The sequence below is a fragment of the Lichenostomus cassidix genome, chromosome 2, assembly GCF_008360975.1.
Source record: "Lichenostomus cassidix isolate B80296 chromosome 2, HeHo_3.0, whole genome shotgun sequence".
Classification (NCBI taxonomy): Eukaryota; Metazoa; Chordata; class Aves; order Passeriformes; family Meliphagidae; genus Lichenostomus; species Lichenostomus cassidix.
This window is the reverse complement of record NC_139482.1, coordinates 39,687,496-39,705,170: the sequence shown is the minus strand read 5'-3', so window position 1 is coordinate 39,705,170 and position 17,675 is coordinate 39,687,496. Positions and strand designations below refer to the sequence as shown.

The 17,675-nt window shown below is 39.1% G+C and overlaps 1 protein-coding gene across 1 annotated transcript in view; it reads right to left on the bottom strand.

The window, feature by feature from the left end:
• Positions 1–17,616, bottom strand: part of CMC1 (C-X9-C motif containing 1) — a 42,544-nt gene extending 24,928 nt beyond the window's left edge. Inside the window, exons 1-2 of the mRNA XM_085051158.1 lie at positions 17,463–17,616; positions 4,772–4,864 (exon numbers count right to left, since the gene is read on the bottom strand). Of these exons, the coding sequence (XP_084907284.1) occupies positions 4,772–4,864; positions 17,463–17,487 (118 nt within the window). The 5' untranslated portion in view covers positions 17,488–17,616. The remainder of the gene's footprint in view (positions 1–4,771; positions 4,865–17,462) is intronic.
• Positions 17,617–17,675: the final 59 nt, after the last annotated feature.

Below are 17,675 nucleotides of genomic sequence, written 5' to 3'. Positions count from 1 at the left end.
AATTTGCTATGATATTGATTTAAAGAAGCTTATTCATATTTAAATTTTATAACTGGAAATTAAAGCAAAACAGGAAAACAGCATGCTTAAGAAATTATTTCATAAAAGCAATAAGCAAGGCAATGGCTAATAAATGATTCTTTTAATTACTTCGGTTTAAAATGTCAAGGACATGCTGATACAGAAATATATTATTTAAGGTACACTCATGGTAGAGTTTGTAAAACTACAGTGAAAAGCTCCGGTATGACAATGTTGTTCGGGTTTTTTTCCTTGTTTTTTGACACTTTTGCCCACAATTTCACATACACACATACGGTGCATGGATATGGACACAATAAAGCATATTTACATAATGGTCACAGGAAATTGACTAGTGCTTCCCAGAAAGCATGTTAACAGAATTACCACCCAAGTTAACAAAATTACTAATACATCCATTTTCGCTGAAAAAAGTGCTTGAAAACCTTAAAACACACAAAAATTATTCTGAAACTGACAGGTACAAAATTCTGAAGAAACACGCAGCAAACACAAGAATTTATACTGGAATAATTCAGAAAAAAAAGTTGTAAGCAAATTTAAATGATTGAAGTAAAATGAAATACGATCAGACACAATACTTAATTGCTCTTAAAAATTATCAGGGGGACATACTTTTCATGGTTACTTCATTCCTAAGCCATTTTGGTAGGCTAACAACCAAGCACAGCAACAAGTCACCCATTTAACTAGGGCAGGAGAATCACTTCTTAAGTTAACAAAACCCTTACTTTTCATTTTTTTTGTAACCCTTGGGGTTTCTTTTCCCTGGACGCCTGTGGAACACGTGCTGGACAGGCTGTCATTACTTGCATTATGAGCTCTGCTAAGCCCACAGCTCTAGGTGGTATAGCTGCAGGCTACAGGACTGGGCTGGGTACAGATGGACCCCTGTGCTCATGCAGAGCACTATTGAATGTATAGGGGCTCCCCATAGGGACACATGTGAACCCAGCCTGATCAAGCCAATTGTAAAGGCCCACACTTGGGCAATAGCTTTATTTCCTATACTACCGATGCGTTTATCACCATTTCCTAAAGACAAAAAGAAACAAAGGTGTACTAATAAGAGTTTCTGAAACATAAACTTCACATAAAGCAGAAAAATCCTACACTGAGAGCCCATTAAATATCTCTGCCCTCAGTGTAAACAACTCCATTTCATGCATGTGTGTACACTCCACAGCACACAAACTGAGTTGCAGCAGCTTTTATTACTTAATTACACAGCTTATGTTCATAGCTTATAATTGTTTACAGCATAAAAAGCATACCCTATTTACTCTGATTAACACCTATCCCTGTGTACTAACAAGACAAATTTATTCCAGGAATAAGCTCACAATGGATTTATGAGATGATAAATCTACTGATCACAAAACTGCTTAAGCTTCATTTCCCATGGTTTGGTCTTTCCCCTCCAACCAGATAAAAACATGTACAACAAAAAAACTGAAGCTATGCTACCACCTTTTTATTTTAATAGGGGTATCAATGTGAGGTTTTGCTTGCCTATTTGATTTTAAAAAAATTGTTTCAGAAATACTCAGTTTCCACATCTCACTTTCACACAATTTGATCAAAGCTGGCTTACAGGTGACAGAGGAATAAGGGGGAGACCGATGTATCTACAAACCTTATTTTCCTAAAAATACACAACTAAACTCTATACAGGAGAAAGAAGGAAGCAATTATAGTTTCGCCTAATATCACAGAAGGAGAAAAACCGTAACATTTGGGTTTAAAACTTATGGAGGGAAAACGATGGAGAAGCTGCAAGGTAATGGTCCACAACTCACAGCTCAAGAATCGCCAACATTGGTTGCTGCCACAGAAAATGAAGATGCTGAAACCAAAGTAAGTCCTCATATTACATAGAAAAAGTTCAGAGGAGAAAAACACATGCACACTCTCTCTTTGGTTTACCTTCAAACACTATTATACAAATAGCAAGCTGTGAAAACACTTTTAACTGACATATTCTTTCAAATGACCCACATTACTGCAATTGCTTTTCATCTTCATTTTTTTTCTCCAACAGATACAGAGTTCAAAGTAAAAATGATTCAACTATTGTTCAAATGAAAAAAAAAAAGGTCTGTTAAGTCTTTCTGGCAGCACTAGAAGGCACCTGTTACATTATGCCACTTTCCTATGGCAGATGTTACTGTAACACTACATTTTTATATTTTTTTGAGAATGTCTAAAAGCAGCTGCTTAAAAATACACTGGTCCACCTTACCTAGACTTGACTCTAAACCTAGTGATAAAAGTCTAGAAACATCATTTGAAGTTTCTGAAATTATAGCGAAACACAAAAAGCCACATGCCTTTGGGAAAACAGTTATTCTTCCTGCCATGGTAAAAGTCATTGAAATAATTCAGAGAGAACAAAAAACTAAAATGCACTCCTTTGTCAGTAAATACTGCTAGAAGATGCAGAGAAGACACTGCTGAAGGATTGAAGAAACAAGTATTAGAAAAAGTAACACAGTATGGGACGTTTGCTATACAGCTGGGTGAAAGGGTGAAAGCAGAGAAGCTTCTAACTTCTCTCACCTTGTGGTATTTGCATTTCAACAATGAAATGCACGAAGACTTTTTTTTTTTTTGGTGAGCCACTAAAGGAAAGATGCACTGAAGAAGATCTATTCTCAGCAGGAAGTGGCTTGTTGAAAAAAAACCAATGTATCATGGAAAAACTGTTCAAATGTAGCCACTGACAGTGGCTGCTTTGACTGGAATAAAAAAGGGATTCCAGACCAATCCTACAGGGAGAGCACTGCACATGAAACTCCCTCACTGTGTCACTTAGGGGTGACCTATGGCAAAGTATGAGGAGTCAGGAGCACAAAAAGTGCTACAGGATGACATTGATGTTATAACTTGACAAAAACAAGCCCTTCAAACAGTGGCATCTTTACCAGACTTTGTAATGAGATGGGGAGGGGCCATGAAAATCCCTGGCATCACACAGAGATTCTCTGGATATCACATGGCAAAGATATCTTGTGGCAAAGCACTTAAGAGTTGTCAAACTTGACACACTTTTACAAAAAGACAAGTGTTCCAAATCCACTGACCTTTTCAGTGATGACAAGTGGCTGTGAGTAGTTTGCTACCTAGCAGGAATTTCCAAAAACTAAACATTCAATATGTCCCTTGAAGGTGAAGTGTTGTTTTTACAAAGAGTAAGAAAGTAACTCCTTTGCAAAAGAAACCCGTGCTTTGGAGAAAGCATTTTGAAAACAGGTATTTGGATATGTTCACCTAATTATGTAATTTTTGGTTTAGTTTTGTTGGTGAAGAAAACGTGTGTCACCTACAAAGACCTCCTTTATCTGCACACTTAAAAAGGATAGAAACAGAAATTTCTAACCTGTTAAAAATCTTTCCAATGAGAGTTTCAGGGGCTTAAAAACACTAACATGTAACATCTTCTCATCAGTTTGGAAGAACAACTAATTGACATCAGGGGAGAGGATCATGTATTAGCCCAATTTCAAGCAAAACCTTTGCAAAACTTGTGGATAGGATTGAAAAATCAGTATACTTAAGTAAAATTCAGGAAGTGCAAGCAACTATGTACTTCTTCCATGGGGATCTGTACATCTCTGTAAGGTATCTTTTTCAGGCATGACACCATTAAGATCAAGTATTGAAATAAACTGAACTTAGAACCAGACCTTCAAATTCCTTTATCACAGTGTTAAAGATTTTAAAAATTATGAGGCCTGTTCAGTCAGCTAGATCTCAGTAAAAAGTACTGCTATTAAAAGCAATCTTTTTAGAGCAGAAACAGTTTTGTACCATTGATAAATAGCTTAAAAATATTATAAAGTACCATTTATTCCATCTTTATCTCATCCTTTTTTTACTTCTGTTTTTATGTTTTATAATGTACATAACATACAAGTACAGTGACACATTGACATAATTTATAAACTAATATACCTAGTTTGGGATTGTGCAGTCAGAAATTTTTTACTGATGGGGTGCATGAACAAAAGAAGTTTAGAGAGCACAGATCCAGATAACCAGATGCAAATACCCTCTACTGACACTTGTACAGAATAACTCTGTCCCTTAAGTCTTTTCATCCAGTCTTATATCCCTCTTACAACAGCATTCTTGGCTAACCTGTGTGTAAGCAGCTCTCAGAAGATGTGGTGATACCACTTTAAAGAGTTACTGTCCAGCACTCTTCAACAGAAAATGAAAACAGAAGTGGACTGCATCACCCTATTTCAATGTCTGTCTAGTAACATGTGAGTGTTTATGTGCATGGATCATTTCAGTGCTGGGGTAGGGAAAGGATGCATCTAGTTTGGAATATTTAAACAAATTCAATTTAATGAGAGATGCCTTAACTGATGGTTTGCATGAGGCAATTCAATTTATATATGTATTAAATACTCCATATAGAAACACAGTAACTCTTATGATGCTCTGTCACCACATGGCCCAGACTGAGACATGAAAAGCTTTGTATTAATCATACTAAATTCTACAACCCTTGAGAACAAGTCATTTTGGACAACAGTCCACCTCACCAAGAAACCAAAGCCAACACAGCAGATTTATATGCTTCAATACTGGTTTCACAGTGAACTGATAAGATGCAGATCACACATATTAATTCTCTGACTACATGATTTCAAAAGCAAGGATTATATTCAGGGCACAAAAGTGAGTACATCTGATCTTCTAATGAATATTTGACTCTTACCTTGCACCTTATCTGAACACAGCTCCTTGGCTCGATCCCTCATTATTTGTGGAATCAAAACATCTTTTTCTACATGTCTCAGCTTAGAATTTTCTGCAAGAGTGAAACAAAAGATAATTTTGAAAAAAAGATTGTTACCTATACATCAGAAGAAGTCAGTCTAAAGCAACAACAGAGCATTGTTTATATAACTTACACAAGTGCACTAAAACTGTCACAAACAGCAGCAGAAAGTACCATGGAAGGACCACATAGGTCAAAGGGATGGAAAGTACAAAATTTGCTCAGATATAAATATGAGCATTATCCCGAATATTCCTACTCTGTTTAATGTGCACAATGAACCAAAAGTAAAGCAAATTCTGACAACACATTTTAATTTCTGCCTTACTAAATAAAAAATCTGCATACAGACAGCACAGCAGTTAATTACTTTTATTTCAGGATACCAGTATTTTTCTATGTACATTTCCTGTATGTACTCTTATTCACTGACACAAAGCTGAGAAACATAGCACACACTAGAGCACAACCTAGAATTTGTATGGCTATGTGGAAAACTTCAGTTCTTCAGAAGAAAACTAAGTCTCTTCAATGTAGGATTTAGGAGCTTTCTCATTGAGAAATCCAACTTAACAAAAAGAATGTCTGAATTCTATACATAAAAGCACAGTTGAAGTTTGCTTTCAGTTGTCTCCAGAATTCTGTACTTTTGTGTACAACTAGTGATTTTGAATATGCAACACGGACAATTAGGGGAAAAAAAAAAACCCACTGCTTTTCCAAATCCACTTTCTCAAAACAAAGGGAAGAGAATTTATCAAGACCAGGTTTTTTTACTTCTCAGCTTCTGAGTTTAAAACCCTTCAAAGGATATTTGCTCAGAACACCATATAGTCCAATGCAGTTATAGCAAATACCTGGTTTTCATCTTCAAACACATTATTTATTTATCCTTTGATGTTGATATTACACTTCAGAATAGCATCAGCTGAGATGCTCACACTATGAAAACTCTACTGTCAGATACAGTTATTTTGGGTGACAATCATCTCATTTTAAAATCACTTCTTAAAAAAAAGATGAAATGAATAAAAATTAACAGTGTAATGTATTGAAACTAAGGAAAGAAGCAGGTTTTAAGTTACCTAGAGCTTTCATACACTCAATTTTTCAGAGCATTTTTGGTTACTTCTCCATAAAAAACCAACTGAAACTGACATTAGCCATTCTTAAGTCATCTTTTAAAGTTTACTAAAGCTAAGAGGTTACATAGTTTTGCATATGTGATATTATAGTGGAATCTGGCAAAAAAACGGAGGATTACAGGGAGCAATATACAGAATCTGAACTAAAGACACATCTCCTCAAAAGTATCTTTTTAGCATTCCTATAGCAGGAAAAAAAAAGTCTATTCTGTATGTACAACAAAAACACTAAAACCAAATCGCTCATGACTTAGATTTGCTTCCACGCTCTGATTTTCATGAAATAAAATAATTAGAAATAGCCTTCATTTTACTTTTCTGCAGAGTATCAGAGCAATGACTGTACCAAGCATTTAATAGACTACAGACAACACAAAGCTGTCAGAAAACTTCCAAGCACTTTTTGTAAACAGGACAAATCAGTTCAGCTGAATGACACAGCCAGAACTGGCACCACCAAGCTGCATGCCTCAGCTCTACTCACTCCAGTCAAAGCAAGCTGGCACTGCAGCCTTCCTGCCCCCTCCCCATCCCTATAAGGCTCTTTTCCCTCTGCTCACACAGACAGGCTCAGCATCCCTGTGGTGTTAGGCAATTTTCCAGCTAGATAAATTCCTTGATCCAGTTCACTACATAAGTCCAAAGCGCCCCATTCAGTTAGACTAGGACAAGAAGAAAGACAACTGTCACGAGTACCACTGGCTCAAATTACAGCCTAAACTTCTGCTCCCCACAATTTCTTTTTCTAAATTAACTTGGTTATATTGGTGCATGGAGTAGACAGAATTACCTATGAATGTGGATACAGTTAAGCAAGTGGCTTGCTCCTTGTCACCAAAAGGGAAGTTTTACCAGTCCCCCACTGCCCTCACTCACTCCCATTACATCAGCGCTACTACGCACTTTGCCACACAGTGAGTGAGCAGGTCAAAACAGAAAACTAACTCAGGTAAAAAAACTGCTTCTCAGCTGATTTACACTTTGGAGTGATTAGACCCATTTATCTACTTAGATAAATGGGTTTCACAGTGAACTGATCTACTTTATCTACTTACTTTATTTACTTACTTACTTAATCTACTTTATGTACTTACTTATCTACCCATTTATCTCATAGAATATCCCGAGCTGGAAGGGACCCACAAGGATCATCAAATCCAACCCTTGGCTCTGCACAGTTTCAAGTTTTATACTACACCATACACAAAAATGTAGCAGAAAGCAGAGAAGTCTTCAGGGGCTGGGAAGAGCAGCTGGGCTTCCCCCACAGGCAAAGCTAGCTAGAAGCATCCACAATTTTCACAATGACAAAGCACAGGGCTCCAGTGCAAGGGCCAGCTACCCCTCTACTGACAAAGAGAAGTGGGTAGAAATGCGAGTGAAGGATAGAAAAGAAACAGGACGCAGTGCCATCTGGGAAAAAAAAAAAACAAGCAAGCAAGCAAAGAAAAGGAAACCCAAAAAGAGAAGGCCTCCCTGTTAGCCCAGAACAGTCAAAAAAGATTTTCAGGTTTTCTCTTAGCTTAAGCACCCAATTTTCTGTTTGATTATTCAAAAGAAAAGGGGCGTAAGACGGACAGCAAGGAGTAGCTATACTGGTGTCAACACCAGCTCAACCAGAACCATGACAGAACTGTGCTCCAGGCAAACTCCTTCTTTTTAGTCCCATGTTGTCAAATCTACAGAGGCTGAAAATGCAGGAAGGAGAGGGCACATCAGGACACTGGGCAGCATCCAGTAGAAAGAATGAGAACTACAGCAGTAATTCAAAGGTAGTTATTCAACAATATAGAGGAAATTACAATAAAGACTATTCATAAATCATCTACAGTTTTTAGAAGAATCTCTGTTGGGAAGTATTAGTTTTAATTTTTTTTTAATTTTACAAGTGTTTTTATTTAGAGGATTTTGATTTTGTATTTTTAATTAGAAAATAATTAGTGCTTAATAACAGTTGGAGTTGATGACATTAAACCTAGCCTAAGTGACTCTATGAAAATTTAAGCAATTTAAATTATCTTATACTGTCTAAGTTTCAGGCTTTGGCTGCAACCATCTCTCCAAATAGCTCAAATGCAGATGTTCAGCTTGGGCAATACTGTATTTACTTATGAGTTTCAACTGTAGCATCTTAAGTATTCGAACATTCTTGATTCTAAACTGTCAACTGCACTACAATTACAGTGATTTTCCTTCAATGATCTTGAAACATTTCAGTAAAGTCAGTATCCCTAGCATTTATACAAAATATTAAAGAAAAATAAGGTGCAAACATTAAAAATAGCAGATACCAGCTAAAACAAACGTGTTTATGTGCAAAGGAACTTAATTTCTGATCCTGATGTACAAGTATTTTCAAGATCATTATCAATCCAAGCTATTGATCTCTGCAGTAACATATATGGCAAGAACTTTCAAAGAAAAACACCTCAGAAGCAAGACTTCATCAAAAAACATGACACAACCACAATGTAAAACCATCAATTCTTTTTGCCTTTTTTCAACTATATTACAGTTTCCAGAACAAGTACTTCTTTCCCCTTTTGAAAGTTCACTATTCTGCACTAAGAAAGGTAATTCTTACTCTAATACCAGATTTACTGCAGACTAGTCCCTACAGAAGAATCTGCATTTCAACAGTCTTACTCCTGTTTTATTTCATCTTGAAAACATAATTCCCAGACAAGTAAGAAATATATTTTCCAACAGTTTGTCTTCTGCATTTGAAAGCTGATACCTTTCATTCCTACCCACATCCTCCCCACACTTTCCCTGGTCTTCTGGGTAGTCTGAGGAGATCATGGCCCTTGGCCACGAAGAGAACCAACAAGAGCATGTTACCTCTCAGCTTCCAAAGGGCCAGACAAGTGTTAGAAGCCTTTTCTTCTCCCCTTGCCAGCCCAAACTTAGGCATATTTGTTAGCTCAATTTAATGCTCTGAGATTTTACCCTTTCATTACTTTCTGATGTAATTTCCACATACCATCAAACATTATAAGGGACATATGGATGAACACAGATGAACTAAGTAAATGTTACCAAATGTAGGTTAAATTGTATTAATACTAAAAACTAAGTATTTTATAAAAACATACACAGAAATTAGCCAGAATTACAACCAAGTGCAGACTTGCAGGGTTACAGCTAAGTCACTAGCTCCTTGAAAATAAGTGAATAAGTCTACAGGCAAAGAATCTGTGTAATAAAACTACTGAATGTTTCCTAAAGACTGATCAGCAGATTCCAGAATGCCCCTTGTGGGGACAAGGAACAGAGGAGAAGATAGAGTTAAAGAAGTTACAAGCTTGCAGGGGGAAAAAAATAAGACAGAAGAAAGCTACAGAAAAGGGAATACCTTTATGAAACAGAAATTGTTTTCCGTAGAACCTCAGCCCAGTGTAAAGAATTAAAGAGAGAGATTACTAAACTGGGAGATAACCCTATTCACCAAATCATTAAGAAACTTCTAAGACCTTTTTTTTTTTATTTTTTTAACAGATAAAATCTGTGGGTTTTGGCAAATCTCAGCGCTTGTGGTTCTCTTGTTGCATACAACATGTGGGGCACAAGACTACAGTTGTAATAGCCTTCTGTGGTTGATCAAAACCATCAGCTGCTAAAGCTCTTTATTGCCATGGAAGGCCAAGAACAGCTGATCAGCTAAATAGTTTTCATTATTTTTGTAAAAAATTACCAACCCCCCCAAAAAATATACATCAATAGGAACAAGAACATCCCAAACAATAGAAAACCTCAAATTCACTCTGTATGGAAGCTGGGAAAACAGATGACAAATACTTTCTAGCCGCTGACCAAAGGACCCAGGATGGCCTTGAGAACAACATGAGCAGAGTGTAGACCTGTGCTGAAGGCAGCAGACCTTTAACCTCTAAGCAGAAGAGGAGAATGAAATTCAGAGCTACTTCGCAGTCCTAATAACAAAAAGAACTGTAGCAGCTTCTCATATTAATTAGAACAAGCAAAGGAAACCAAGACAAAAGCTTTCCTAGAAGAGTGCCCTGAGAGAAGTGGTATCACCTCTCCACTTCATTCAACATAGCTGGTAACTGACTCACCCTTTTGCTAGATCCTGATGGTAGTTTACAGCTCTGCTTTCACCTCTCTTATGAGTTCAGGTAGCAGGGGCACAGATTACCCAGAAAAGTTGAAATCTGCTCTACCCGGATATTTAAAGAAGCCTCATACTTTCTGCATCCAATAGGAACTGAGTCAAACAATTCCAGTAATAGACTTTGAAAGGTACATTTCTAGTTTTACAACCTATAATTTCGATTTACTCTTTTTATTTATCCACGTTCAAAAAAATGTTCAAAATAGTACTTTAAATACTATTGCTCTTTCATTAAGAATCACAGTACACATGAAGAATAAGGGAAGTTTTAGTAACTTTATATCATTTTAATTAATAACTGTAATACTTCATGTTTTTCTTGAAATCCCAGTTCTATCAACTTTTAAACATCAGTTATGTTATTTGCTAGCAAAAATGCTGTAGAATGTTCAGTCAAGGTTCAAGAATTCAAGTTAAAATATGACACTCCTCAAAATATATAAATTTTAAAAACAATCACTTTCATTAGTTTGGGAGCTTGGTTGAGAAATGTGGAGCCATAAAGGGGACTTTTTTTTAATACACCTTACTATTTTTTTCTTGCCAGCTGCCATCAAAGGTAAGCAGTTTTGATGTAGACAGATTTCTAAGATGCCTTTCTTTTTCAAGCTAAGAAATAAAACTTGGAAAAGTATCAATGAGAACTTCAGCAACAGGAATAGCAGAGTTACTAAAGTGAAAAAGGAAGAAAACCAAGGAGTTACATGCAGAATTACCATTTTTTAAGCTACATCACATTTAAAGAAAATCTCCCCTGTGAAGAAGCTGTTTTCCTGGAAGGGAAGGTCTTCTTTTCATCTATGATGAGTCTACTAAAACTTGAATTTAACAGCCGTTCTGTCATTTCTTCCATATGCAGACCTATAGTATACACAACACTTGAAATGGTTTGGAGAATGAATAACAAGTTTATGACTAAATTACAAAACTGCATTAATTTAGAGGATTCAGTTATTTTTCATGTCACTTGGTAAAAATTTTTTCTGTGAGGTAAATACTTCATTTCCTTACAAAGTTTTGTTTTAAAACACTTGCCTATGAGCTAATTATAAAAATTAGTGTACTTGAAAAGTACATTTTTCTTAATAACAGAGGGAGCAGCACAGTGTCCACTGCCTGCTTATTGGCAAACATTCCTTTCATTAATCACACTATTGGTTCTGGACATTAATTTTACTTTTTTTTACAAAAAAATCAGATCTATTTTAGTGCACTTTTAACAGTGTTTTGAATAAACCAATATAATTAGAGCTTAGTACTCCTCCAGGAAAAGAATGCATTCAACTCAAAATTTTCATCTCCATTATTCTGCCTAGCTAATCCCCCTTGTATTAAATAAAAATTACCATTCTAAGATTAATTCATGTGAATCATTTACGCATATGTGCATCATAAAAACTTATCCAAAAAGGCTGTATCATTGAATATATTATCAACTACTCAAAATCTCTATTTGAAAACACTAAGTCACACATTGGAACAAGTTCATTTATAGACCCACTAAAGTCATGGGAGAAAAAACATTCATCTTTCTAAAATCTTAGGGTCTTTTCCTACAATTGCAATTTGATGTATCAATGTAATTAATACTTTAAGTATCCAATCCTGTAGCCTTTGGGAGGCCTTCTGTGCCTTTACCAACAAGGAATTCATGGGGTCAAAGTGACAGAATAATTTTAGCATCCTGCTTTGTAAACCTAGGTCCCACCAAAAAAAATGCAGAATCCCAGTGAAGGATTTTATCAGTCAAAAATATCCAGTGTGAACTGACAGATGATGGACCAGGACCAAACAACACCTTTGTACATACGTGAAATGCTCCTGAGTTCGGTAATTTCATTTGCACATCGATGTTTGCATACAAACTAGAGCCTGAAGTAGTGAGCTTCCACTGAGGTTTTAAAGTACAGAAGGATGATATCAAATGACAGAAGTGTTATAATCCAAGTGAGACTAGATCTGAGATACCCTGAAACCCTGATTTGAAAGCAAAAGAAACTTATCAATGCAGCTTCTCTATGCAGCATCTTTTTTTTTCTTCTTTAAATGTATATGAATAAACTTATTTGTATTAAAAAAGTTTCAGATTTTGAGATCTTTCTAATACTGACATCATTTTAAATTAAGATAGAGTACAGGGATGACAACACCAGGGAAAATTTCCAAAGCTTTAACTTCTCACCATTCTATCATCACCTCAAAGTCAATTTTCACCTTTTTCACTGGCTGAATTTGTTATCTTACATTTTGCTTTGGGGCTCATGTTCCTGCAATATGGCAGCACTGGATTACGGGAATGCTGCTTGCTAAAAGTGAACAATGGCTGCATTACAGCAAGCCTGTAATACCTAGAAAGAAATGGAAAAGCAGACCCGACAAAGCACACTTTCTTGTTAATTACATGCTGATTGCAAATGCTCATACATCTAGTGAGTAGTAACTAAAGCCAAGCTGACACAAGGAGATGCTTTTACACTGCTGATCACACAGCAAATCCAGTTACAGGGCCTGAAAATTAATTACAGATTAGGACTTAATATTTACTCCTGGAAATACTGCAGCTTTATTAACACATAGCCTGTACCATTGTTCAAGTTTGACAGACCTGCCAGTTAGGAAAACTTAGGTTGTGAGCCACCTGTAAAAGGAACACCTCAGCTCACTTCAAAACCCATCTGACAACAGATAAGAATTCCAGTCAAAAGCAAAAAAACAGAGTGAGTAACAACTAGGGCTGTGGACTGACCAAAGATTAAACTATCAGAGACAACACTAATTCCATTACTGTAAAGCTTCTGAGTGCTTCACTTGGTAACTGATGCAAAATCCTCAACACTGCTTCCTGTCACTTAAACAAAACACCATGCAGCAGTATTTGAGCGACCAAATACACATTCCAGAGTTTTTTCTGAGATGTCAAAATATACTGACATCATGGACGCAGTCCAATTCCTACATATAGTATAGGGTTCCACACTTCTTAAAAAGTCAAGCCCACACATTTGAGCAGCTCTTCTCTGAAACCAGTCCCAAGTGTACAATCTCTATCTCTTCTATGCCCTTTCTAACTAACAGTGAGTGCTGTCCAAGAATCTATTGCTTACATCCACTAAGAAACAGAGAAAGGTCCTGAGAAACGCAAGAACTATCTGAATTGTATAAACCAAACAGACCACATAAAATAGAGATAAGCGGTGACATAAAAAACTGTGCAATAATTTGCATCAGAAACAAGAGATGAGTAAGAGATAAATCCAACATAGAAAGAACAAAGTACTCAGCATCTGGACAAAGAAGGGATGCAGGAAAATCCAACAACCAATAAATCTCCCTGTTATTACAAGAGGAGACGTTAACCACCTAAGATTTGCCACCATGCCTAATACCATCACTCAGGTGCTCCAACACTACATAGTCCTCTTACTCTTCTTCAGAAGTGTGTGACAAGGTGTAATGAAAAATAATCTAAATCACAAATAAAAGTTTCATTAAAAAAAAAATCTGCCCAAACTTCTTGAGAGCTTGAATATTTAGCTTTTTAGCCACTCCTTTCAAGATAAAATTTACACCTTTCATTCCAAATAAACAATACTACACACAAATGAAGAGCAAGGCTTATGAATAACAGCACCAAATACCATTCTGCCTGCTTTTTTTTTTAATTTCTTTAACTGGAAGTAAGGATTAAGAGACAAGAAAAAAACAAAGCCTACCTTTGACTTCTGTACCTATGTAGTTAATGAACAATCAGTACATACAATACAAATTAATGAGGATCTTGGAAACTAACAGCACAAATATGATCAAAACACACCAGTGTTTTCTTAAGTTCCAGAGCACGAAGTGACAAAGCCAAAAGCCTCTCAGTTACATGAACACAAGGATTCCAGATGTTATTCTTGTAACTTACATTACTAATCACAAAACTTACCTAAAAGAAGTTTAATTAAAAGTTGAAAAAGAACAGCTGAAAAGCCAGTTTTCCTTTTACTTATATACATTAGCCTTTTAGATTCAACATTGTTTTATCACCCATTATTTTACCCTGTCTTTTGAAACTGTAATTTCATTCTTTCCAGTATATTCTTCTAGCTCCAGTCTTATTGCCCTTGCCACTTTGAAAGAAATCACCATTCTGCAAGCCCAATTTTCTCTTTCTACTGATAAACTGCTACTGTATTTAACCTAGACTTCCAGATGACATAAAGAAACAGACATGTTAAGTGGCTTAGGAAAAATCAGTCTTCAGCCCCTCTGCTTTTAAGCCCTATGTGCAGGACAGGTACCAAAACCTGTATTGTGTATCTCAGCTGTTGTCAATGACTCCACGTTTCTCTTTACACATCTGTGAATCTTCAACTAGGGATCCAGGCATCACCACCTGAAAATGACAGCTATAACCAAGTGCACATTAAAAAGAAAACGAGCTTTCTCATAACCCATGGCCTCTACTACTAAAAACAGCACCCTACATAGTTTTGGAAGTGGTGCATACAAAACTCACATTCAATGCTGGGCTGCAGCACATTCATTTTGGCGAAGGACAAAACAAAATAGTGTAACATTTTCCAATATTGGGAGGAGCTGTTGACTCCCTCAAAGGCAGAGAGACCCTCCAAGAAGACCTAGACAAATTAAGAGCTGGACAATCACCAACCACATGAAACTTAATACAGTTTAGCATTCAGGATGGAGCAACCCTGGATCTACATATGTACTGGGGAATGAGTGCCTGCAGAGCAGTGCTGAGGAAACGGACCTGGGAGTGCTGGTTGATGGCAAGTTGAATATGAATCAGCAGTGCCCTGGCAGTCAGGAGGGCCACCAGTGTCTTGGGGGGCATCAGGCACCTGGACAGTGGAGGGGATTGTCCCACTCTGCTGTGCACTGGGGCAGCTTCACCTTGAGTGCTGTGTGTTTGGGGCACCACAATACAAGAAGGATATAAAACTTTTGCAGAGCATCAAAAGGAGGGCTACAAAGTTGGTGAAGGGCCCAGAGCCATTCAAGCAGCAGCTGAGGTCACTTAGCTTGTTCAGCCTGGAGGAGACTGAAGGGAGACCTCACTGCAGTCTACAGCTTTCTCACAAGGGAAGAGGATAAAACACTGATCTCTTCTCTCTGGTGCCTAGTAACATGCTGAGAGAACGACATCAAACTGAGTTAGGGGACGTTTTAAGTTGGATATTAGGAAAAGGGTTTTCACCCAGATGGTAGCTGGGCACTGGAACAGGCTCTCCAGGGAAGTTCTCACAGTACTAAGCCTGAGAGAGTTGAAGAAGTGTTTGGACAACACTCTCAGGCACATGGTGTGATTCTTGGGGAAGTTCTGTGCAGGGCCAAGAATTTGGCTTGATAATGCTTGAGGGACAATTCCAACTCAGGATAATCTATGATTCTATGAACATAAAATTTTGTGAACATATTTATCTACCAATTAATTTGCTAGATATTATCACCTAATGACACAACCACAGTTCCTTGCCAAAATGCAGCTATCAAAAAACTCCCATACAAATCATGACATAATTTACAGGTTCTACATTCTGAGCTTCAGAGGACTCCTTGATATTCACTCCCTACTGCCTGTCAAAGCCACGAGAATATTTTTGTCTTTTGTGACCATAAAATATCAGCCACAGAAACAATTTACAGAACTGTGATCCTCTTTTTTCTCGTATATGAGCCAAGAAGCAGTTAACAATCATGACACTGAAACCTACCACACTGGGGTATTTGGGTTAACACCTTACTAATACAAACAGGGCAGCTCACACCTCTTGCAGCTTTTGTTCCAGTTTCTCTACTACCTCACGTAGACATCTCCACTTTTAGTTCATTTTGAGGTTTTCAACAGAGCTGTAACTGCCAGAGACTGATGGGGAGCGGGGGGAAGAAGCAAAAGATACTGGATAACAAGGTGGCAGATTTAGAGAGGTGTCAATGCCACTGCTCAGCAGATGAATCTCAGTATTGGTGTCACACAGCCCATACCCAAAGTACACCTTCAGCAGTCCTACCACAGCTAACATACAACCACAATATGGTTTGGGGGGAACAGATAATGTCATTTTATATATATATATATAAATAGAGAAGCAGAACACGGATGAACTCCAGTGTTTGGTACCATCCTTTTTGTTCTACACTGAAATCACAACACATTAAATCACTCAGATTAGCTTAGTTGGTTAGAGTATGCTATTAAAACCACCAAGGTTGTAGGTTCAATCCCATCCATTATGGACCATTTACTTAAGAGTCGGACTCTGTGATCCTTGTGGGTCCCTTACAACTCTGAATATTCTGTAAATCTGTGAAGTAGCTAATGCAATAACTCAGCTTTTTCCAAAGGACAACTGGGAAGCGCAATTACCCTGGAGATAAACATCCACCATTTGAAATACAGTGGTAAGTTTTCTAACATTTTCTTAATTTGGTAAGAGATCAGCGCTTAGAGGATACAATCAATAAACCCAGAACTTGACTAGTCTATGAACGCCTTGGCTAAAGGCCTGGAAAACCAGGCCCAGGACAGGTTTCCATTAGAAACCAAGAGCCTGGCCTTGGCCAGCATCCTTCGGCTTTTGGAAAAGCAGCCCCAGGCTGCAGGGACCGAGGGGCACAGCCACGACCACTGGAGCTCACCGCCAGCTACGGGAGTCTCAACACCTTGCGTTAGCTGAAGCAGGCCCACGCCTCGCTGGGCTCCTTCTGACGGTAAATGGCCTTTAACACACCAAGCCGAAGGCACCTGCCTCGGGAACTCTGGGCACTTGAGCGAACACGACACGGGCATACAGGACAGGGGCTTCCATTCGCCCTGTGGACACGTGTCTACAACCACTCGGACAAGATCTCGGTAGCACGAAGCCGAAGACCACACAACCCTGGTGTTTTGCCTTTACGTTTGTCACGCAGCCAGAGAGGCTACAGGCGGCACCTGGGCCCCGGGACGCCCCGGAGCTGCCGCGCCCCGCGTCCCGCCGCTGGAGGTCACGGCCGCCGCAGCACGGCGGCAAGGAGGGAGAGGGCGGCGGGAGCTCGCTGAGGGCGGCGGGGACGTCCCAGTCCGCCGGGAACCTCGCGGAGAACAGGCCGGAGCCCCTCAGGGTGGCCCTTCCCAGCACCCACCGGCGGTGCGCCGCAGCCCAGCCCACCGCCCTCTCCGGCAGGTGTGAGGGGCAAGCAGAAAGCGACGGGGATTTCCCACAGGAAGCCTCGGCGTGGCGAGCGGCGGTGGGGGAAGAGGAGGGCGGAGGGCGGGGGGGAGTATGTCTGGGGAGCGCTCCGCAGCCCTCCCTTCTTCCCTCCCTCCTTCCCTCCCTCCCGCTCGCCCGGCCGCCCCTACCTGCGGCGCCGGGGGGAGGCTCCATCTGCGGCCCCACGCACCGGCAGCAGCTGCGCACACCCTGCGCGCACGCTCGCCCGGCCCTGCAGCGCAGGCGCGGCACAGCCCCGGCCGCTCCTCCCGCTCCTCCCCGCGGCGGGCGGAGACCGGGCCGGCGGCGGGCAGGGCGGAGGGCGCTGTGGGTCCGGGGGCGTGGGCACGGGGGCGGCCCTG